Source organism: Barbus barbus, assembly GCF_936440315.1.
Source record: "Barbus barbus genome assembly, chromosome: 9".
Lineage (NCBI taxonomy): Eukaryota > Metazoa > Chordata > Actinopteri > Cypriniformes > Cyprinidae > Barbus > Barbus barbus.
Genome location: NC_136737.1, coordinates 26,241,373 through 26,266,548, shown reverse-complemented (window position 1 = coordinate 26,266,548; position 25,176 = coordinate 26,241,373). Strand labels below are relative to the sequence as shown.

The 25,176-nt window shown below is 38.3% G+C and overlaps 1 protein-coding gene across 3 annotated transcripts in view; it reads right to left on the bottom strand.

Annotated features, from left to right (window-relative positions):
- Nucleotides 1–7,785: 7,785 nt before the first annotated feature.
- LOC306875380 (serum response factor-like) overlaps nucleotides 7,786–25,176 on the bottom strand; it is a 37,273-nt gene continuing 19,882 nt past the window's right edge. For 2 of the 3 annotated variants that reach the window (XM_079425892.1, XM_079425894.1), the window contains 6 exons: nucleotides 14,674–14,899; nucleotides 13,367–13,546; nucleotides 11,928–12,029; nucleotides 11,651–11,842; nucleotides 11,421–11,497; nucleotides 7,786–10,546 (listed from right to left, as the gene is read on the bottom strand). In XM_079425892.1, the coding sequence (XP_079282018.1) occupies nucleotides 10,460–10,546; nucleotides 11,421–11,497; nucleotides 11,651–11,842; nucleotides 11,928–12,029; nucleotides 13,367–13,546; nucleotides 14,674–14,899 (864 nt within the window). In that variant the 3' untranslated portion in view covers nucleotides 7,786–10,459. The remainder of the gene's footprint in view (nucleotides 10,547–11,420; nucleotides 11,498–11,650; nucleotides 11,843–11,927; nucleotides 12,030–13,366; nucleotides 13,547–14,673; nucleotides 14,900–25,176) is intronic. The other variant, XM_079425893.1, reaches the window with a different exon arrangement.

Sequence of the window (25,176 nt, the reverse complement as noted above, 5' to 3'; positions counted from 1 at the left end):
ACACCCTTTTTTTACCTTGTCAAAAACAGCTCTGTTCACAGTGACTCATTTCGGTGCATATCTCTTTACATGCTAATGAGCTCTGCTCACCCCGCCCCTCTCTTCTGTGGAAGTGATCCAACCTTGAGTTTTAACTTTTTAACAAAACTTGCCTTGAATTGTCCCTCATTCAGGAAACAGAGTAAAATGATTTGCACAGCCAGCCATAAACAAATTTAGTGAAAGTGAAGTGTGGCCAAGTATGGTGACCCATACTCGGAATTGGTGCTCTGCATTTTAACCCATCCAAGTGCACACACACAGCAGTGAACACACACCAGCTGTGGGCAGCCATATTGCTGTGGCGCCCGGAGAGCAGTTACCGGTTTGGTGCCTTGCTCAAGGGCCTCACCTCAGTCGTTGTATTGAACTTGGAAGAGAGCACTGGTTTTTCACTCCAAAATCAAAATGGCTTGATAATTGAGACTGTTTAGGTTTTTGGGGGATTAAAAAAAGGAGTTCATTTCTATCATTGTAGGGTGGATGTGTCCAAAACCTGCTAAGACACATTTATATGCAAATGAAGATATTCTCCTTTAAAATTAAAATATGATAATCTTAATTCAAGTGATGAAAGATTTCGAAAATCTGACAGTAATCAGTGTTGAGTACTACTGTAAGGTTAGCCCTGCCTGATTAACATATTTGAAAATGATTAACAGTTGAAAACATTAGAAATTTAGAAAAGTAAATGTAATCAGTTACATTACCTTAATAAAGTAATTGAAAAGTTGCACTACTTATTACATTTTAAGTAGAGTAACTTGTAATCTGTAACCTATTACATTTCCAAAGTAACCTTCCCAACACTGTTCACTTCGTAATAAAACACCTTCTGTTCCAGAGAGAAAAATGTTTCTACATTACACACGTGATTTGGGTTACTGTATAAGAGCATGCTTATATGAGAAATTTATGAAAATTAGCCATCGTTTTACTAAAAAAACAAAACATGGTTACTGTATTTAAGCCAACCGCATGGTTTTACTATGGTATTTGTAGTACACTGTGGTTATACTATTAAATGGTAGGCTAATTAATCCGATAAAAAGACATGATTACTGCACTTTTACTATAATAAAACCATGGTTAATTATTGTAAGGGCTGTTACCAATATATTTCATGACTTGCAAAAGGTTAAATTCGCGTGCGAAACTGCTGATTTGCCAGAAAACTTTTGCAACACCCTAGCAACCACCCCAAGTACCCTAGCAACCACATAGCAACACCTTAGCAACCACCCTGGGTACCCTAGAAACCGCCCTAGCAACCATCCTGGGTACCCTAGCAACCGCATAGCAACACCCTAGCAACCACCCCAATTACCCTAGCAACCACATAGCATCACCTTAGCAACCACCCTGGGTACCCTAGCAACCGCCCTAGCAACCATCCTGGGTACCCTAGCAACCGCATAGCAACACCCTAGCAACCACCCCAATTACCCTAGCAACCACATAGCATCACCTTAGCAACCACCCTGGGTACCCTAGCAACCGCCCTAGCAACCATCCTGGGTACCCTAGCAACCGCATAGCAACACCCTAGCAATCACCCTGGGTACCCTAGCAACAGCCCTAGCAACCATCCCTAGTGCCCTAGCAACCGCCCAGCAGTGCCAAGGAAACCACTCAAGCCAACCTAGCAACCGAGTGGCGAGTTTTGCCACGCCAAGCACCCCCTCACATTTTCTTCAGGAAATGTACGTTCTAAAGTAACTTTTGTTATGCTCCACCTAACGTTAAACCTAATAAATGAATGAAATGTTTTTGATCTAAGTATAGTAATGTGAGTCTAGAATGTTTACGCTGCATTAAACTTTGAGGAGCAACACTCCGATCCGCAAACAAACAGATGAAGAAGAAGAGGAGGATGAAGATGGTCTGGCGCATACAAGGAGAAAGGTGTAGTTTCCTCATTCTTATTTTTATGAATGTAACTGCATGTAATTACACTAAGGATGTTAGAGTGAAACGGATTGGTTTGTACTATTAGTATTATAATTCTATGGAAGAACTTTTTTTTCAAATAATGTCAGTTAACTAAATATATATGTCAGTTCCCTCTTGGGACATAGGAGCGCGGAAACAAGGAGATTCCAATGTAACACTTTATTGAAACCCAACAGACGAGGAACGAGGAGCTTGGGGGGAGACAAACATAAATGACGTTCAGACCGGACACAGGGGCTGGGAAACACAGGGCTTAAGAACACAAGGAAATCAACGGAAACAGGTGTGGACTAATAACACAGGGCTCGGGACTAATAAACTAATGATGACAGGAACGAGGAGGGCCAAATAGAGACACGAGAGGAGGGGAAAACAAGACACAGGACTGACATAACGCCCCCCTCCGGAAGGCATGTCCTCACGCCATACCATCTAATGGGGAGGGGGGGGGGGCGCTCTGGAGGCCTCCAGGGATCAGGGGGCAGGGCTACCGGCCTCCAGAGCGGGGGCCCATTCCCAGAGCCATGGCGGGACGGGAGACCTAGGAGGCCATGGCGGGTCAGGGGACTCGGGAGGCCACGGCCTTACTTTTTCGGGCCGCCCGAGGGGTTCTGTGGCCTTGGCCCTTGGCCTGGCCACACAGGCCGTGACCCTATTACCCCCCCCCGCCAATTTTCTTGGGGAAGTCCACTGCGGAGCGGGCATCTAATGTATGATACATAATTAGTATCATACATTAGATGTTATTTGAAGACTAGCACTTAAATGACTGTAAATCAGCACTGCACACATTCTTTTCTACCACCAAATACATGAGTGCTACTGTGAAGCCCTTATTAAATTAGGAGCAAATTTGCTACTTTAATAACAAGCTATTTTTAGACAATAATTATAATATACATAATATTAAGGAAAACATTAAGGGTGTAATGGTACCTCAGTTTTGAAGTCACAGTTTCAAATATTTTTGGTGCAGCGGGGGGAGAAACCATACAATTGCTTTTTCTTTTCTTTTTTTTTTTTAATAAGCAGTGGTATACTGAAGAATTTGTGGCCTTTAAATAAACTCAATTATAATTACAGTAATCTCAGCTAATGCTATACAATAGGGAACCCTATTAGAGCACATTACTAAGATATTAAAGGCTGCAATTAACAACAGAGCCCAATCTTTAAAATTCAATTATTTTAGATACAACCAACACTAAAAAAAAAAAAAAAAAAGTATGCAAACATATAAATTGCATGTTTACACATTGCAATTGTCTAGCAGCAAGTTGTGGACACTGAATGACTTGCTGTTTTAAAATGCTGATTTATTGCTGTTTTTCCATGGTTGCAAAAGTGATTGTGAGCATGTGACATTAGAGTGTTTATTTCGCGTTATAACCATAGACTGTAAATAACATGGATGTAGTGTCAGTTACGACACTCGAAGGTTTGCACCAGTACAATGTAACCTAGTTGCAACGTAAAAAGACACTGTTACAACTTACGCACTACTAAATATTTTGGAGTTGCAGCATTAAACTGAGTTTAAACGTAACTCTACGTTCCAACTAAATATTTACGGAAGCCTCTGCCCAAGAATGATGGTCGAAAAGAAATGTTTGCCAGATTAGATCACATCGATGAGCTCGTGATCGATAATGAAGAACCACATGTTCCTAGACAAATTTTCCTTTAGATATTTATGATGATGTCGACTTGATGCTCTTTGGACTTTAAAAGAGAGGGAATACTGTGCATAACAAACTTGATAGTGTCTGATATTCAACACGAAACAGACCGAAACGGTGCTCTCTCCCCAGCCTACAAGTTCGCTACAGGATCAATGCAGAACTTAGTAGGCGACAGCAAACAAATTCACAAGTCTACAGTTTGTAGAGTGATCCGCAGGGTGTCACTTGCCCTGTCACCATTTGAAAATGCATGCCAAGCATTAACGGTCAAAATACAAACAGGCAAAAATTCCATGCCATTGCCGGTTTCCCTGATGTCATTTGGCTGCATTGATGGGACAGAAATCAAGATAAAAGCACCCACAGTTGATGAGAGGGCTTTCATTCGCTAAACACCCAAGTCATCTGTGACCCAAATTGATGTTTTTTAAACTGTCATTAGATGGCCTGGTTCAAAGCACGACAGCTTTATCCTGAGGAGATCATTGACGCTGGCAGTGTGATGTTTTCAGCGCATGTTTCTGTTACTGCTGTTGGCTGCCTTGATGCAATAACGCCTGCTGGTGGATTAACAAGACCTCATTTGTTTGTTTTTTACTTTACAAAATTGTATGCATTTAATCACAGGATAGAAAATAGTGATGCTGTTAATAATACTACTACTACTACTAATAATAATCAGGGTGCGATTTGCCAGGGGGTGGGGTGGGGGTGGTGATGGGGTCTATAAATCCCTATTCTGCTTTTTCAGTTTTGTATTAAATTCGTTTTGGCTAGACATTTAGACTAGGCTATAATAGCCGCAACATTTCTGCAATGTTTTCAAATATAAGGATATAAAGGTCCACTGTGCTTTGTACTCTGTTCATGAATAAATGTTTCAACCCCTTTTTATCCATGAATTTCTTGATGACTGAAATGTTTCTTCCTGTTTCTTTTCTCTTCCATGTGTAGGCTAATAAGATACCTTGATTAAAAGTTTGTTTTGATTTTGTCTTTTTTTTCAGGTTCAGTTTATGCACAGTTCAGTCTAACAATTTGAAGGCGCCTGATTGGGTAAGAAAAATATACGTCATTCTATGCTACTATACATTACTTACGAACTACTACCAAATGCAAGCACCGGACTCCAGGTGGGATTCTGCCTGGGTTGAATGTTGAATTTACGATAATTCCGTTGAATGCAGCAGAAGACCCCAAAGTCATAGCATTATTAAACAAACATGTACGTTGTGCGATTTACATATTACTCGTTTTCTTCATTAATACTTTAAGCTCCTGTGTTCAAGTCCTCCTAGGAAGTTCATATTTACGAGGTAAGTTGTGTTTACGACGGCAGTGCATTCTCTTAATTAATTACACAAAAATACAGCAACTTTACTTCTAGAAAATGAAGAGCAAAGAATGTATCAGGTGTGTTTTGCTTTTTCAGGGTTCCCGCGGATCCTTAAAAAGTCTTGAGTCTTAAATTAGATTTTTAAAATTTAAGGCTATAAAAAGTCTCAGGTCTTATTTTTACTCATGAGAGGGCTTACATTTTAGATGACACTTTGACTTAAGGGCCTTTCGCCCCGCTGGAACCTTTTCATAGTACCCAAACTAATTGTGGAACTACCCACTTTTTAGCGTGTTCACACCACACCGCAGGAACTAGGAACGGTTTTAGTTCCAGGAACTCCGTTTGGAGGAACTACATTAGCTCGGGTCTAAAACAGTTCTAGGAACTATCCGTGACGTAAGTGTACGCTGATTGGCTAAACGCGTACGAAAACGCGACTGTGTGTGAGCAGTAATTACACGACCTTTTCGGAGTAGGCGTGCACCTGCATGTGATGTAAAATGTGCTTAATGCATTACTTAATGCGTTTAGGCACTGTTTAGACGCTTTTAGGCAGATCGGGGATCGGTGCATTCACTTCAAAACGAAAGTAACGTTAATCCTCTGCGTCTTCAGCAGCTCAGATGTCGGGAGTAAATGATGACTACTTTATTCATCCAATAACAAAATGCCTCAATCGCTTAATCTGAGACACCTTGTCTTCCCCTGCACCGGAGGCAGACAGCTCTCAGCTCACTCAGGGCGGGTCTAGGGTAAGACGCTAGTGTCAATCAGCTATCGTGGGAGGGGCCTGTACAGAACTATGTCATTCTGACAGGAATCTCAGAACAGCCTGATTTGAGAAAGGGGATTTTAAAATAGGGATTTAAATAAATAAAAAAAACACTGGGTGGATTTTTATCATTATAGTGTATAGTTGACGTCACGCAATCTAAACTCCGACATTTTGTCAGGCAACCAGGAGAGCGCTAGAGCGCAAGTTATGTTGTACAGACCCCTCCCACGATAGCTGATTGACAAGACCGTCTTACCTTAGACCTCCGGTGCAGGGGAAGACAAGATGTCTCCAATTAAGCGATTGAGGTGTTTTGTTGTTGGATGTAATAATGAATATAGCAGCTGACATTTACTCCCGACATCTGAGCCGCTGAAGATGCAGAGGATTAACGCTACTTTCGTTTTGAAGTGAATGCGCCGATCCCTGATCTGCCTAAATGCGTCTATGTTCTCCCAAATCATTCGTGATCCAGCTTTATCTACAGAAGAAGCGAGTATAAGGGTTTTTTTTATAAATCTTTGCAAATTGCCTTTCCTAATAATGTGCTAGTTAGCCAGTTTCGCGGCTGAAGTTTAAAGTCTGCTTATCACTCCACGGAAGAGAGAGGCGGAGTCAGCAGAGCTCATTAGCATTTAAAGCAACACGGCCTAAAAAACGGCTTGCTGAAAACAGAGCTGATTTTGACAGGTTTAAAAATGTGTTTTTTACACTACTATTGAGAACTTTTAAAAGCATGTTATAGACTTTTAATTAAGATCCTAAAGAATCATATCAACTTGTGCAAAATGGGCAAACTGGCCAGCGCAAACTGTCTTTTGGCGTTAAAATTGTACTGTCAGCTTTTACTAAAGACGTTAAGTGACAAATTAGTGCTGAAAATGTGTGGACAGTTATTTTTGGGGTTGACCTTATGGAATATGCATTTGTAGGAGTTTCCCTTTAAGACACAAAATTTATGGGAGAAGAGTATTCAAATGAATCACACAGCGTTTTTTTCTTACTGGCTTTTGCACCATTATTTAAGACCCGAGCGATTTTGTGCGCATTTAGTTTTTTTTTCTTTGATGTTTGGAGATTTTCTGTATCTGTTTCTGAATGTCACGTGATCTGTGACAGGAATGGATGCAAACCGGTTTCAAGTGCTGCTGCGATTTTATTTCTAACTTTTGTAACATTGTTTTTGGCAGATCAGATTTGTTATACTTACTTTACATGGTAAAAGTTAAGAATGGTTACTTAACCTGGACGTTTTGAACATTCAGGAACAAAGTTCTCTTATCTTAATGGCAACCTTACCAAAACTTTCTAAGAACACATTTTTGTTGCAGTCATATATCTGCTAAATTTTGCATGCGGGATCTAGTCAATTTAGTGAAAAAGTCATTGCATCTAAATCAGGAGAGAAATATGCACATATTAAGTATCAGCAAAAACTGTTAAAAATGAGGAAGTGTTTTTGACTTTTTAGCCAGAAGCAACAGTTTTAAGTTAAAAACGTCTTGATGGATTTGTTTCTTACAAACGTGCAGCTTTTCACTTCACAAGGCATTAACTGATGGACTGGAGTGGTGTGGATTCTGGTGATGTTTTTATCAGCTGTTTGGACTCTCATTCTGACGGCACCCATTCACTGCAGAGCATCCATTGGTGAGGAAGTGATGCAATGCTACATTTCTCCAAATCTGACGAAGAAACAAACTCATCTACATCTTGGATGACCTGAGGGTGAGCACATTTTCAGCTAATACTCAGTTTTGGGTGAACTATCCCAGTGTCATTACTAACACATACATTTGATAACATTCAGATACTAAATGGAAAGTCAAGTGCATTGCATTTTGGGATACAGTATTCAAATTGTGTTAAATATAGGTAGAATAAAAATAAATAAAACAGAGCAATATGTCTGCATCAGACCAATTTGATGAAAGTTGATTTACATGAAAACATTACACCATTTTAAAATGCATCACTCACGATGCCCAGCTTGTGTCAAATTATTCTCAAATCTTTCTTTTATTACAAATGAAAGCTCTATACATAATTACAGCATTTCTTTTACAAGTATGTATTAGTGGTTAAAACAGCATTTCGCTTTCATTGTTCGTAATCTCAACTTAAATTTTAATCAAATTAAAACTTGCATGTAATACAAAAACACACAATCTAACAAAAACCTAATTCTTCAGAAAATGGCACTGTAGAAGATAATGAACATAAAGCAAATGTTTCATCCACAACTGGTTACACGGTGCTAAAGGAAAGATAAAAAAAAAAAAAAAACAGCACTGACAGACGTCTGTGCTTCACATTAAAACTAATATATACAGCCCACTGAATATATCCAGGGTGCAGAAACATTTTAATTTCAAACGCAGCCATATGAGCTACTTAGTTTGTTAAAGTCAGAAATCAGATTATGTACAATAATACATATACAGTATGGTACATTCAACACTTCTTCTAGTGTTTACACAATTTCATACTATACCAGCCGATATAAAAGACAGTCAAACAAGCAGGTCATATTTCACTCAAAAAATTAAAACAAAAATGAGAATGATACTTCATTCAAAGCAAAACCACTAACTTTTTTTTTTTTTTGGATTGTGAAAATATTTTCATGACGAGTGTAGTCCTAATATATAATGTAGCACAGTAAAAATATAATTTTCATTAATTAAAAGCTATTTAACAAATACTAACAATATCTAACCACCTCACAATTTATTATTTTATTTCTGAATCAGAACTGAGCAAAAAGATCCACAAACTGAAAATCCACAAAAAGAGACCACGTCATTCCTGAAACTCTTGATATTGCCATGGTCCATTTAAATCGGTTTAACAGTTCGAGAAAAAGGCTTTATGGTCCAAACTTGCAGTCTGAATGAGTGAAATCTGCGGAGTTGGCGAGAATGTGTGACAAAAAACTTTTACAATATTAATATATGGGTGCACGTATAAACACTTTTTGATTTAATGTTATATCAGTGAAAAAAAAAAAAAAAAGCCATTCTAGTACCTAGTAGCAGATCCATCACGTATTTTAATATTTTGGTAAACTAAATAAGCCATGAGAGCCGTTTTCGGTACGTTGTCATGCAGTGCAAATGCAAGCCAGTGTTTTTCTCTTACAGCATCATAAAAAGTGAAAGCATGTGAAGCCTTGAAGCAGAAAAGTCGACTTCTGACAGCTAGATTCAACTCCAGCTACTGAGATGTACAGTATAGTTTGGCACAGCATTACAACATGCTAAATTTTCCCAACATTTTTGCAGTACGGATCATGTTTAAATCCAAATTATAGCAGCACATAAAAATAATCGGATTATTTTAAGGTGTCCTATAATTTGACCCTTCGCAAAGACTCGCCCCCCTTAGTTACTGTCCGACCAAGTTCTCACAGCGTGAAAAATACATCGCGGAGCAAAGAGGAAACTGACAACGTGCTGAAAGACAAGACCTTTTGGTAAGAAACAAGGTCTCCGCTTTTAATTTTTTTTTAATTTATTAAGAAATTCAAACAATGAATACCGTTTTGTGGCTCTTTAATTTGTCGTCTCAGATCAAGCTGCACATGAACTGATCGTCTTTTCATATTTACTAGTTATAACACAAAATAAACATGAATGAACATCAGAAGCTATCTTGTTTCAACCACAGAAAGACGTCAATGCACATTTCTCAAGTTCAAGTCTACCGACGTTAATCTACTCTGTCTGGTTTGTCGGACAAAATGGCAGATTTGGCGTTATGATTGGTCAGATCGCCTTTCAATTAAACTCCCAATGAAGGGTCAACTGAATAAAGGCCATAGATAAAGTGATGAGGGTGAAAATTTTTATTTTTAAGAAATGTTAAGAAAAATTCAAACTGTACATGAAGCCCCTAGTGAGTGTTGATGGCAGTGCAAGAGTATCCAGCATTACTTTTAGAGCAAGTTCATTCATAATTTCCTCACCCTCATGTCTTTCCAAGTCTGATGATGCTTATAAAAGGGAACTGGTGCTATTGAGCTCTAAAAATGACCAAAAAAAGGTTTATAAAAAGGTGGTACTTGGATCTCGACCGCATCAGTCACCATTTAAGGTTGGACATTCTGCAAAATAACTTCTTTTGTATCTGAAGACGAATCTGAATTGTCCTTTCTGAGTGAAACATTCCTTAACGCGATAAATAACACCCAAACCGCCATTGAAACTTTACCAAAGAGCTGATTTCACAACATAAATTCTGGAACGAATCCATTTTTGACCTCAAAAGAAAAACGAATTACAAATCAGCTCAAGAGAGGCATTCCCAAAAAAAGAAAAAGATTGAACTGAAGAGCTTTCGACAGCAAAGTGAACATAATCGTACATCTTTCGGCAAAAATAGGTGAAGACCCAGCAGCGATAGTGCAGACGTCTCTACAAAATCCTGAAGTATAGAAGCGTGTGAACAAAAATCATCCATTATCTCACTACCCACCAAACAGAGTCAGTGAGGAGACGCGATCATCCTTCAAACGTCCCATTACTCCTCACTATTTTTTTTTGAGGGGCTTGTGAACCCCACGCAGCGACAAGGCAGTAATAAATATAATGGCAGTCTGATTGCATGGCATGAGTGATCCCTGGAATATCAGTGTGAGTGAGCGGTCACACCGGCCTCGTGCCTTACGGGTCAGTCTCCTTTGGGATTGTCCAGATTCACCACCCGCAGCTCCGTAAGGGTGGCGCTGCTACCGGTGGGCTGCTGGTTTATTAACATCTGAAAAAACAAACAAAACTGTCAGAGGAGCCGAATTATTGCACACGTATCCGTCTTCATAAGCATATGTGCCGTTAAAAGTGAATAAACAGCACTTTGCTAGCTGTCAGTCATACTATTATCTACAATGGCGTTTTAATGCCACATCAAAACAGTTGCTACAACATTAGAAGAATAATTAGAATGTTTTGAGAACAAAATTGTTGTGAATACAAATACAAAGGTGTAGCGAGAATAATGTCAAAACATTAGAAGAATAAAGGTGTAATGTTTTGGAAGTAATGGCATAGTGTTACTAGAAAAAAAGGCACAATGTTTTGAGAACAATCTTGTAACGTTACAAAAACGAAGGCATAATGTTATAGAAACAGTCATAACATGACGGGAGTAAAAGCCTGATGTTACAACAAAGTACTAACATTTAAAGAATAAGGATGTAACATTACAAGAATAAAGCCGTTGTTTTGAGAATAAATATAACAGTCACAATAGTTTAAAAATAAAGCTATGAGAACAAAATTTGTTTTAATATATAACAAAAAATAAAAGGAAAATGCTATGAAAATACAGTTATGTTTTGTTTTACAATATGCGAATAAAAATCAGTGTTTTAAGAATTAAATTGGACTATTCTGAGAATAAAGGCGTAATGTTTTAAGAAAAAGCTTAATATTGTGAAGTTTTGAAAAAAACATTACGAGAAAATGTGATTCAAGAAAAACTTTTTTTCTACTAACTAGAACATTAATAGTCCTGTTTCAGATGCTACTCTCACAAACAAAAACCATTCAACTTTTGGATACAATGCAAAACATTTACAGCATAGTACACAGAGAGCATATCGTGGCATTTATTTTATTGTTAGCTATATTACCGAATGTAGTGGAACGGCTGAAACTGGGATCTGTACAGTTCCAGGAGGTCCCGTGAGAAACATCTGAGGAACTCCACCTAAACACGACCAAAACAAAACAAAGAGCCTCGTAACAATGAAATTACAGCGTGTTCAAAATGTTGGAATTAGCGTAATTACAAGTTCTTGACTTTTCAGTGTTGTTTAAAGACTATCTGTGCATTTACACACACTGTGAGCGTCTGACTGACCTGAGTCTTGGGCTGATGTGTGGGACACGTGCATCGCGCCAGGTGCTTGTGAGAAGGCGTTGAGCACAGTCAGACCCCCGTCGGCAAGGTTAGGGGTGGATGTAGCATACATGACGTGCGCTCCAGGGTACATCATGTGACCTGCCACTGAAGAAGGCACTGAGGAAGTGACTATCGTAGCGGTGTGGCTTACTGTGGGAGAGACAGAGGAGACGTCTTACTGAAGTCACTGATCAGAGCAGTATCTGAGCGTAAGAAAGGGTAATGCTGTAAGTACCAGTGGAGCTGCTGGAGGTCTGGCTGATCTCTGGACTGCTGTCACTGCTTAGAGGACTGGGGTGAACCTGGATGGCCTGGAACTGTTGAGGCACCGCACCACCTGACACACAAACCACAGACATATCCTCAGTGCACTTCATACGGGCCATAATTACATGTGTGAATCAGTGGAGCATTGTAAAAATAAAACTATTAAAAATGAATTCATTGAAATAAATCTGAAATTAAAATAAATATTAGGTGGCAAATGTAAACTTAAACTAAACATAATTAGAAATGTTGCATTGCAAACTAAATTAAATAAATACAAATAAGTGCAAGTACTTAAATAACCAAAACTGAAATTAAAAAAAGAAAAAAAAAAAAAAATGACAAGGCAATAACTAAAACTGAATATATAATTTTTTTTAAAGCTAATTAATAAATACACAGCAAAAAAAGATTTTCTTAGTATTCTTGTCTTTTTTTTGTATAAATATCTAAATTCTTGAATCAAGATGCATTTACTTGACAAGTGAAGTGACTTAAGATATCATGTCTTTGTTTTCAGAAAAAAAATTGTCAAATTATTTTAGTTTTTGCTTAAAACAAGCAAACATATCTGCCAATGGGGTAAGAAAAAACAAATCTTATTCCAAAGGCTAAACAAGATTATTAGTTCTGCTTGTTTTAAGCAAAAAAATAACAGAATTTGACTTTTTTTCCCCATAAAACAAGACTTTTAAAATAAAATGTTCATCTTGATTCAAGATTTTTTAGATATTTATACTAGAATACGACAAAAATACTAAAAATCTTTTTTTTGTGTGTAGTGTACTTATCTGAACTTAGAAACAAAAACAAACAAATAGAAAAGCTGCCACGGTAATTAGCTGAAATAAGTACAAAAATAAATTGAATTGAAAAATAAAAGGTAATAAATGCTTAAAATATTAGATGAAAACCTAAACAAATTAGAAATCTTGCCCTAACTAACTTAGTTTAAAATATGAATACAATTTGAAATACTAAAATAACTAAAAATGAAATTAAAATAATGTTAAACAGAATTATTTTTAATAATAAAGAGGCTTAAAAACATGACCATATGAAATAAAGAAAATGCAACATTTTTTTCTATACAGACAGACTTGTGCACTACCCTAAACAGCTGTGTGCAAATGATTTTTATTCATTTTAGTAACAAATATTGTTCATTTAATAAATAAATTACATATGAACCATTAGTTAAATTCACTTAAAATATTTCATCCATTGAACTTTCAATTTTCAAATAATAATAATAATTTCAAATTATCACTTGTTTTTTTAATCGCACAGTTTGAGCAACACAAACTGCCTTGAACTGCCATGGCTATGACAAGCACATTAGAGACCGCTGTAGCATGCAGGTCGTGGAGCGCAGAGGGTTCACAGAGAGTGTCAGGAAGCACTGACCTGAGAGCGAGACCGCGGCCGGCAGGCGGAAGAGCGTGGCCTGTGTGCCGGCTTGTGTGTGTGCGGGGACAGCGGCGGAGGAGCTGATGCTCTTTTGCATCTGTGGACACTGTATGGCCAGAGAGTGCGTCTGCAGCTGACTGAGAGGAATAGTGTGTGTGCCAGGAGGAAGAGAACTGCCTGCGGGACACACAGCGACACCTTCAGCAAGCCAAGCAGAGCGCCACGCACCAAACACTCGCCCGCTCCAGGCCTAGTCACTGCAAGCGCAGACAAGACTTCGCATCATAGACATTTTAAAATTCTAGTTTAAAACAAATGCCAAATTATTAGAAATGTAATATTTGTATTTATGTTCGTTTCGTGTTTGTTGAAAAACTTTTATACTATTTTAAATAAATATGTAAAAAATGTCAAGTGGTGTAACCATCAGTCAAAAGTAAAATTACAGATGTGAGCATACACATTAAATAAAAAAAAAATACGTACTTTTTTGCAATACAACTACATTTTTTTTAAACAAAGTTTTTTTCAAATACCATGAGATTCTTAAATATTATTTGATGTTGGGGAGTTGCACCATATGCCATTTTACAACCTAAACTGACCTTGATTTGTTATAAGGCCAATATCTGATATTTTAGAGCTAGATCTGATATTTAAGAAATACATTTCTAACCATTAGTGTTATTTTAGTCTCACTGAGGTACTATTATAGTTTCTAGTAAGATTTTGTATCAGGTTTTAAAAATAATAAATATCAAAAATATTTTATTATGATTTATTTTATATGATCTGTGTTTATTTTATATTATCTGTGTTAAACAAATAACTTGTTAATAAACTAATTAAAATACACAAACACTATTTTTTTTGTTTTTTATTAATTTTCATTTCAGTTTCAGTTATTTTAGTACATCACGTTTTCTAAAATTCAAATGAGAAATTTTGTCTTGGCAAGCTGAAATTAAAAGATTTTAATATTTTATTTCAGTAAATGCTTATTTTATTTTTTTGCAAGTAGACTTATTACATATTACATATTGCTATATGGTGAGTTTCTCTATGAATCAAGTAATTTTTGCATCACTCTTGAAGTGAATACACAGACGAATCAGTAGAAAGCAGAACTCAACGTATGCAGACATGCAAGCAAAAAAGTTTGTGTGTATTAAAACACAAAGATGTCATGCAAGCTGACGCAGTGCATCATGCAAAACCCTTCTGGAAAGTCAAATAAGCCTCAATCTGTGAAAGTGAAAAAACATCATGCAACAAACAAATGAATGAATGACGAGGAGCCACACCTGGCATGAGCGTGAATCCGCTGGGCAGCTGCATGACTCCCGCTGGAGAGCTCTTGAGCACCGTCCCGTTCGCACTGGAGACGCTCTGAGCGTTCATCCCCGCAGCCATCGACCAGCAGGTGGTGCTGCTCTGAGTGTGCATGGAGACGGAAGACGAGGAGGGAGAGGAAGAGGCCGACGACTGTGTGGTGGTGTTGGCAGCCGTGTACGTCGGCTTGATCATTTCCTGCAACAACAGACAGAAGTAACACCGCCGCTGACAATGAGCTTCCATTTGAATTCACAATGAAAAACACAAACACATGATAAATACTTAATTCATCACATACTAATGATTATTAAGGGAGTTAACTAATCATGTTTGATAGTTAATGCATTAATTAACATTTATTGGTAAACTAAATCAAACAGCCTCTTTAAGAAGGAATAAGAAACACTCTGACTTTGAAATTAATTTAATACTATCATAATTTGAGCATTTGACATCCTCGGCTTTGTCATAAACATTATTGGGTGGCAGTGGATTAGTTGATCCTCCTCATCAAGTGTAGATAACACTAAATACATTAATGACTGATCTTGTCTGTTTTATGTTCATCTCTTTCCCTTTAAACTCACCCTATTGTGTCTTATACACGGATTAATACAAAATAAAAACCCCAAAAGAACATTTGTAGAGCAATTCCTAAAGAAATGCTCAAACTGGAAAGAGTTCGCCGTCCATCCAGACACAGCCGTGATGATCCTGTACCTCCAGCCTCTGACTTCTTGAAAATCCACACAGCATCTCTTTTTGTTAACAATTGTTTATCGAATTTTGGACTTTCTTTTGAGACCATATTTATGAACTTATGTAAATAATAAAATAACTAAAAATAATTGTTAGTTGTATTGGTGGTGTAAACTAATAAGGAGTACATTCTCACATTGTTAATGTGTCATTGTGTCAACTCATTAACTACCCTGGGGTCGACAATATAATTGGCCCGGTGGCCCGGACGTACTTTTAAAACCGTCAGGGCCACCAGATCGCTCAAACCACTAGCCCGGTGGGGCCAGTAAAAATAATGCCTCGATTAAAAAAAGTCTAATTTCACATTAATTACCTGTGGTTCTGTGTTTTGATTTCTGTTTAATCGTCTCGGTAACCACCGCTAACACGTTACGTGATCCCGACAGCCTTACGCTCTGTCTGCACCGCCTTGCTCGCTCCCGCGGTTACGCGCGCAAACTGCACACTGCTGCTCAGCACCTACCTATAGCTACTATTAAGCTAGGCTACATGTTTCTGAAACCCACATCACCCGGCCAAACGCCGGGTAAAAAAGAGAAGGCAAGGAAGAGAAAATCACCAGAGGAATTGAGGGAAAGCGAAAGGGAATACGAAAAGAAAAGGCAGAGAAAGTTTCAGCCCCAGTGGCGAGACCGCTGGAATTGGCTGGGCTTAGGGGTGTGCGATATGACGATTTTTGATCGTGGATGATAAAAATGTCTCCACGATCTGCTTTTGAAGAAATATCGTAGTATCGTGCTACAGCACACATTATGTCAAATACAGTTCTGGCGCCTCCGTCTCTATATACTGTACAACACCACATACAGCAGTAGAGTTACTCTGACAGGACACTGCACTTATTCACGATCGCAGAAGTACATTATTTGCACACAAGCCTTGCTGGTTAAATGTTTAATTCACGCGCTTTTTCTGAGCACATACACCTGAAGCACGCGCACTAAAAAGCCTGTCTAACAGCGCCTGATTACTCAACTAACTTATCTTTTGCGCTAATACTGTCAAAACACACAAGGTTTACATACAGACTCAGTTGGTTATCTCTAAAATGGAAGTAAATAGTTAAGAGAGAAACGGATGCGTGCCTGTATATTAGATGCGTGCAGGTCTTAAAGGGACAGGACACTAAACATGCTGTCGACTGTCATTAAAGGGATAGTTCACCCTAAAATTTAATTTCTGTCATTATTTACTCACTCACATGTTCTCCCAAACCTCTATTAATTTCTTGTGCTGAACCCAAAAGAAGATATTTTGAAGAATGTGGGTAACCAAACAGTTGCTGGTCCACATTGTCTTTGATAGTAAAGAAAAATCCCATGGAAATCACTGAGGACCAGCAACTGTTTGGTTTTCACCTTCTTCAAAATAGCATTTATGTTCAGCAGAAGAAAGAAACTCATTCAGGTTTAAAACTACTTGAGTAAATGATGGTATAAAAATAAAACATTATGACAGAATTGACAGACAGATGACAGAATATAAATTTTTGGGGGAACTATTCATTTAACGTTAACAAAACAACAAAACACAGAGAAAAATCACTCACTATTCTTGACTGAAAAACTTGAATACAGTTGCTTTAGGAATCAGTCTATCTAGTGTTTTATTTTTATATTTGTTCAATTTCATTGAATGCTCTGCTAAATACACCTATTGTACCTGAAAATAAAGCACTGTTTGTTTTATTTGTATATTATGTGTATCTTTGTTCTTATTTTTTAATAAGAAACATAGAATGATGACGACAGACTTTTATCTTCGCCCACTTTGGCCTAAATATCTGTCATGTCTTTTTTTTTGTTTTTTGTTACCTTGAAAGGCTTTGTCTTTCTAGTTTGGCTGTAATGCTCAGACAACTTGTAAAACCAACATGACAAAGAATCGTGATAAAATCGTGAATCGTGATATTTCTAAAAAAAAATTGTGATATGATATTTTTCCCATATCGCCCACCCCTAGCTGGGCTACGATCAAGAAAAAAAAGAGGTTTACTGTGAGCTCTGCAGATCAATGCCCACATATGCAGACAAGTAAGTTAGAGAAAAGTTAACGTGTATGAAACCTATGGTATGAACATAATATAATGAATTGCTGTGTGACTACGGAGAATGAATCCTATGCAATAGGTTTATTTGCACTTCTTTCATGTTTTTGCACAGTTTTGCTGCACTTTGCACTAAACCTACCTTAAAAAAATAAAAGTTATTCATGTTGTTCAAGCAAACTGTTCTTTTTCGTGATTATTGGGATCAATACCCAACGCGTTGACCTGGGCCAGTGAACTTCAAAAGACACTGGCCCAGAGGGCCAGTGGCAAATTTCCCTTATTGTCTACCCCTGCTACCCATACACTAACATCAACTAATGGCTTGTTAAAGTTGATTTTGACATGACTTTGCTTGAGAGGGCCCAACATGACTAACTCATTAACTACCCATACACTAACATCAACTAATGGCTTGTTAAAGTTGATTTTGACATGACTTTGCTTGAGAGGGCCCAACATGACTAACTCATTAACTACCCATACACTAACATCAACTAATGGCTTGTTAAAGTTGATTTTGACATGACTTTACTTCAGGGGGCCCAACATGACTAACTCATTAACTACCCATACACTAACATCAACTAATGGCTTGTTAAAGTTGATTTTGACATGACTTTACTTCAGGGGGCCCAACATGACTAACTCATTAACTACCCATACACTAACATGAACTAATGGCTTGTTAAAGTTGATTTTGACATGACTTTGCTTGAGAGGGCCCAACATGACTAACTCATTAACTACCCATACACTAACATCAACTAATGGCTTGTTAAAGTTGATTTTGACATGACTTTACTTCAGGGGGCCCAACATGACTAACTCATTAACTACCCATACACTAACATCAACTAATGGCTTGTTAAAGTTGATTTTGACATGACTTTACTTCATGGGGCCCAATCATAATGAATTCACTGTTAACTACTTACTGAAGTCAGCTCATGATTTATGTTAAACTTTCTATCAAACACACATATACTAACTAGTGCTGTCAAATGATTAATCGGGATTAATCGCATCCAAAATAAACGTTTTTGTTTACATAATATATGAGTGTGTATAGTGTGTATATTTATTATGTATATACAAATACAAACACATACATGTATATATTTAAGAAAATACGTTGTCTTTATATATTAAATATAATATAAAATATAATACTATAAATATATACACACATGTAAATATTTTCAAAATGTATACTGTATGTGTGTGTATTTATATATACACATAATAAATGAACACCGTACACACACATATATTATGTCAACAAAAACTTTTATTTTGGATGTGATTAATCGCGATTAATCATTTGACAGCACTAGTACTAACACAGTGAGTATTCAGCCCGGCTAACAGATGCTGTATGGATTTTCAAGAAGTCAGAGGCTGGAGGTACAGGATCATCACGGCTGTGTCTGGATGGAGAGCGAACTTTTTCCAGTTTGAGCATTTCTTTAGGAATTGCTCTACAAATGTTCTTTGTGGGTTTTGGGTTTTTATTTTTTTATTAATCTGTGTATAAGACACAATAGGGTGAGTTTAAAGGGAAAGAGAAGAACATAAAACAGACAAGATTAGTCAGTGTATTTAGTTTACCCATAACTCTTATTAATGCATTAACTATCAAACATGCACTAACATGCAGTTAAGGCTGCCATTAGGCCATTTAGGCATTAGTTTATGATTATTCATGTACCCTTATTGTAAGTGTTACCCAATATTCTATAATATTTGTAAAAAAAAAATGGGTTAATATTAACATCCTATGAGTGAATTAAGGAGGTTTTATTCTGTCTTACTGTAAAGCCATATTTATACATAACATAATAATGCTCATTGGATAATCCAGTCAATTAAAACGGTAAAATGGTGAAAGGTACGTCATCTCATTTTAGCATTTGTAATGTATTTATTTGAAACCCAGTGGACACAAAACAAAAGATACGATTATTAATAATAAATGAAAATTTTAATATGAACAAAAACAGCTCAAACTTCAGGATCTTCTTTAGTGTTTGGAACAAGTAAATGGCAGATTTTATTATTGGATCAACTGTCCCTTTTTAAGAGGACACATTTTCAGGGGAACTTTCAAGAAAAACCAAAACAGCATTTATCGTATCATTTATTCTACAGAGTTTTCCTGTGGTGGAGCAGGGCTGATTGATTGCAGCAAAGCCTGTGGCAACAGCTGCATGTGAGAAAGACAATTGTGTCATGAGGATCCCAGGAATGGCAGCTGCCTTCACAGGAAAACAGGTGTCCACACAGCGAGAGAGCACCACTATTTCAGGCAGCTCTCCACCAAACCTACGATACAGGGACGACCGGGGACGATTTCTGTTCTCCAGAAGAAGGACTTGGGGGAGAAATACGACAAAGACAACTCATAATCAATCACTGTAGTAATACTGAGCTTGGTTGAGAGATCTGAGCGAATTGGCTTAATCGTAAACTTACTTTATACTTTTATATACACTTCATGTTAAAAGATTGGATTTGGTACGTTTTTAATGTTTTTGAAAGAAGTCTCTTCTGCTCAGCAAGGCTGCATTTATTTGATCAATAAACTGTAAAAACAGCAACATTTTAAAATATTGTTACAATGTAAAATAAGTATTTTCTATGTGAGTATATGTTCAAATGTAATTTATTCCTGTGATCGAAGCTGATTTTTCAGCATCATTACTCCAGTCTTCAGTGTCACATGATCCTTCAGAAATCATTCTATCAATATTGAAAACAGTTGTGTTGCTTAATACTTTTTGTGGAAACTATTTGATGAATAAAAAAAAAGAAGAACAAAGTTCTTCTCAAGTTGTTCCAAACCTACATGATTTTCTGTCTTCTTTAAAAAAGAAAGGCCAAAAGAAGATATTTTGAAGAAAGTTGGTAACCAAGTAGTTGATGGTAGTGTAACAGAGGTCGTCTTGTCCCAAAATATAACAAAGGTTAAACGCACAAAAAAAAAAAACTATCTGAAGCGGGAATCGAACCCCGATCACACGCGTGATGACGCAGAGTCCTAACCGCAAGACCACGTCTCGTTGACAAACAGAGCTGCACTCAGTCTGTATTCGACTCAGACCGAAAGCCTCAAAGGGAGAAAAAAAAAAACAAACAAACAAAAAAACACAATCAGTTATTGTTGTTCGGGCGCCAGACAAGTATATTATACCTGCCACATTTTTATATTAATTTCATCCCGGATAGCAACGGACAACCAAACCATCCGCTACATACAAACAAGAGGAAGACAAAACAAAATACAAACTACAGGAACAATACGTAATTTTCTTTGTTTTAATGAGGTAACGTTTTTATATTCTAGACAGGTTTTATTATTAGTATTATCTCCAAGCACTACAATTCCATTCAAAAAAAGAAAAAAAAGAAATTAATCGAGCAAAACCAACTAAAACAAAATAACACTTTTCAAATATGCATAAATGAGTGCAATGTGTATGTGTGACTGTAGTGAGTGGAACACTGACCAAGCTGGCAGCACGGGTGGCTAAGAGTGACTCGGGAATATTAGCGGCGGCAGCCGGTCTTGGCTCCTTTGATAGGAGTATGGTTCGAACCTCCAGTTCAATCCCAGATGTTAAAAAGAGGCATTCACTGGCCAAGAGAAATGCCCTTTAGCAACAGGCTAAACAGGTAGCACCACCTCCTCTCCACAATCCGCACACTCCGAAAATGACGGATTCACCCGCAAGGACTGCCTCCAAAAAGTACGTAACTGGTCAGACCAACCTCTTTCCGGTCTCTAAACCTCACACTATATACACATAGACTCCTCCTCTTAATTAGTGCTGCTTCCAATCCAGATATAATATCATTTGGAAGGCGGTGATAAAAAAAAAAAATGAAAATAAACAAAGGGGCAGTATAGAAAATATCTGTAATGCCACATTCTCCCCCCCAGGATGAAACAACCCATGGTTGTTAGGAGAAAAGAATCAAAAACCTAAGAATTCCTCCTCATCTGAGGTTTCTTGAAAGATGTCTTGAATTACTTTCCTTGCTTGGTCCTCCAACTGCTCAGCTGTGGGAAAACACATTTTAAGATTGCACACATGTGCAGTGCGCACATCATCTCCAGTTGCCTCCAACGCAATGTGGTAATTCAAAGGTCCCAGTGACTTCAGAACCCGGTAAGGCCCTTTCCATTTTGGTGCCAATTTGGCACTAAACTTGTTTTGTGCACTAGATTGCGGAAAGTTTCGAAGCCATACCCTGTCTTTGATCTTGAAAGTTGTGTCTCGTTTTTTTTTTGTTATAGTTCCGGAGTTGTCGATGTTGGGCTTTTCTGCAACTCTCTTTAACTTGAGATTGCAGTTGTTGTATGTGAGAGATTACATCATAGGAGGTGGTGTCAGGAGTGAGATTTGGACAGTGCAGAATTTTATCCATTGGCCCTCTCAGTTTCCTTCCAAGCTGCAATTCTGCTGGAGTAACTCCAGTGGTTTCCTGGATGGCAGAGTTAATGGCGAATCTCATCTCTGGTAAGAACTGGTCCCATTTGTTGTGGTTGTCATCCACATATGATGCAATCATACTTTTGAGAGTTCTATTCACACGTTCAGTCATATTTGTCTGAGGGTGATATGCTGTGGTTAACTTTGGTGTCACTCTCCATTTTTCACATACTTCTCTGAACACAGATGAGACAAACTGGGTGCCTCTATCAGAAAGAATGAAGTCTGGAACCCCCCAACGAGTTAAGATTTATTTTCTGAAAATTGTTGCAATATTTTGAGCGGTGGCATGACGCATGGGGAAACACTCAACCCATCGTGAGTAATAATCAACAAAAACCAGCAAGTACACATTTTTCTGTGTACTCCGGGGTAGTGGACCCATAATATCAACTCCCAGCATTTCGTTTGGTTTAGTGGTGGTAACTGATTGGAGTTTCCCTGCAGGTTTCTGGTTATCGTGCCGAAGGGTTTGGCATTTCACACATTCCCTGACATGATGTTTCACATCAGTCCACATCCCTGGCCAAAACGCTACTTCCTGGAGCCGCTTATAGGTCTTATAAATTCCTCTATGGCTACTCAAGGGATGTGCATGATAGTGCTGAAGGAGAGATTGCCGGAGAGTGCTGGGAACATACACTCTATAGTGTATCTGATTATTCTTCAGGTGAGTTTTGTGATACAATTTGTCCTCTACCACTTCGTATTGTTCCATCTGAGGGCTTTGTTCTTCTGCTACTGCTTGTAATAACTTTGTTATTTCACAGTCTTTATGTTGTTCCTCCCACAAGACAATATCTGTCACCGGAAGCTCTGGATGTTGATCCATTTGTTGCTTGGCATAAATTGCGGTAATGGGAGAATTTGCTGTGACTGATGACCTTGACAAAGCATCAGGAGCGACGTTTAATTTCCCTTTACGGTATTCAATAACAAAGTTGAATTTTTGCAGTCTCAGGACCCATCGGATGAGGCGACTGTTAGTTTTAGTGGATCCCATGACCCATTGCAGAGCAGAATGGTCTGTGACAACCGTGAAAAGTTTGTATTCAAGGTAATGTTGCCACTTTTCTAAGGCCCATATAACTGCCAGACACTCTTTTTCGGTTGCCGTGTAGTTGTTCTCTGCTCCAGTTAATGTTCGACTGCCATATGCAATAACCTCCTCCCTACCTGGATCTTTCCGCTGCGTGAGAATGGCACCCAGTCCAGTATCACTAGCATCTGTATATACGATGAAAGGAACTTGAAGATCGGGGTGGCCAAGAATGGGGGGCGAGGTAAGGCATGCTTTTAACTGGTCAAACGCTTGTTGACACTGTGTCGTCCATTTAAACCTCTGTCCTTTTTTTTTCAAGGAATTTAGGGGCTCAGCAATTTTAGAAAAATTTGGCACGAACCGGTGGTACCAACCGGCTAATCCCAAGAACCTCTGAACTTCCTTCAAGGTGTTGGGAGCAGGAAAGGCACGAATGGCCTCAACTTTACTTGAATCAGCTGTGATGCCCTTATTACTCACCACATGTCCCAAAAAGGTGATTTCTGGAAGAAAGAAATTGCACTTTTTCAAGTTAATAGTCAACCCGGCAGTATCCAGCCTGTGAAGAACAGTTTTCAGGTCACTGAAGTGCTGGGCCACTGAGGGAGAATAAATAATAATGTCGTCAATATAGACAAAGCAGATTTTCTTTCTTAGCTCCCCCAGGACTGTCTCCATCAGCCTCTGGAAGGTGGCAGGTGCGTTTTTTAACCCAAAAGGCATAACATTGAAGTGATATAGACCTGCAGACACAATAAATGCAGTCTTGGCTTTACTATCATTGTCCATTATCACTTGCCAATAACCACTGTTGAGGTCTATGGTAGAGAAAACGGATGCCCCGGAGAGTGATTCTAGGATCTCCGTGATGTTTGGGAGAGGGTAAGCATCATTTTCTGTAGTTGCATTGACTTTACGGTAGTCTACACAGAACCTTAACTTTCCATTTTTCTTTGGAACCAGAACTACCGGTGAGGCCCAAGCAGAATGTGATGGCTCCACAATTCCTTCTTTCAACATTACCTCCAATTGTTCCTCCATTGCTGCTTGTTTGACAGGTGATAACCGATATGGCCGTTGCTTGATAGGAACCTGGCAGGTGGTATAGATGCGATGTTGCAGGACATCTGTTCGCCCAGTTCGGTGAGTACATACTCGTGAGTTGCGTTCTAGGATCTGAAATAGTTGTTGCTTTCCTTCCATAGGTAGATGTGCTTTACTTACGGCATCTTTAATTAATGTTGCATCGTCCACGCTGTCAATTTGTAACATGGTCAAGGAAGGTTGAGGAGGAGGAACAGCACTTAACAAGGTCAAATTTAGTTTTCTGGTTCTTTTCTCTTCCTTCATTGTTGACAAAGTCACCAGCGGTTCACTGGCATTTCCAGGTTGAAATGGATGTTCTACAGTAGGTTCAGACTTGAAAGAATATTTGTGTTCACTTACATTAATTTGCAGGCCACTGAAAAAGATGAAGTCCAAACCCAAGATGATGGCATAAGCAAGAGCTTGAGAAGGGAGGACCACAGCAGGTACTGTAATGGCTTTATTGTGCAGATGAATATTAATGTTTATCCATCCTAAAGGACTCTCAGCTTTGCCATTTGCCAGGTAGAGAGGACCACCTGACCACGGTTGAAGCTGAACAGGGGTTATAATTTGCTTCATAAGACTTTCGTGAATTAACGTGTAGCTTGCTCCAGTATCCACAATCGCTTTCCCCAACCAGGATTCAATGCGAATTGGAACTACTAATTGTTGTGGTATGGTCATGAATGCATTTGATTGTGAAGGGGTTAAAATCTGAGTTTCAGCTTGTGTCTGAGGTGTTTCAGAGGCTGCCACATTATTATTGGATGGTCGTCCTCCTGACTTTGCAGAGTGATGAGAATATTTTCCTTGTGTGAAATGTTGTTGACCAGAAGACTGCTGGGAAGGTGGATGTCCATACATTGGGCAGTTGCCTGGAGGATGTGGTCCATTACATCTCCAACATTGAACAGACGGTTTCTCTGCAGGTCGGTTGGATAAGTGTTTTTGTGAATTGGCTTGTTGTTTAAAGCCCACACGACCTTCATACCGGAGCTGTTCTTCATGGTCTTTTTCCAGTTGGTGTCCGAGTCTA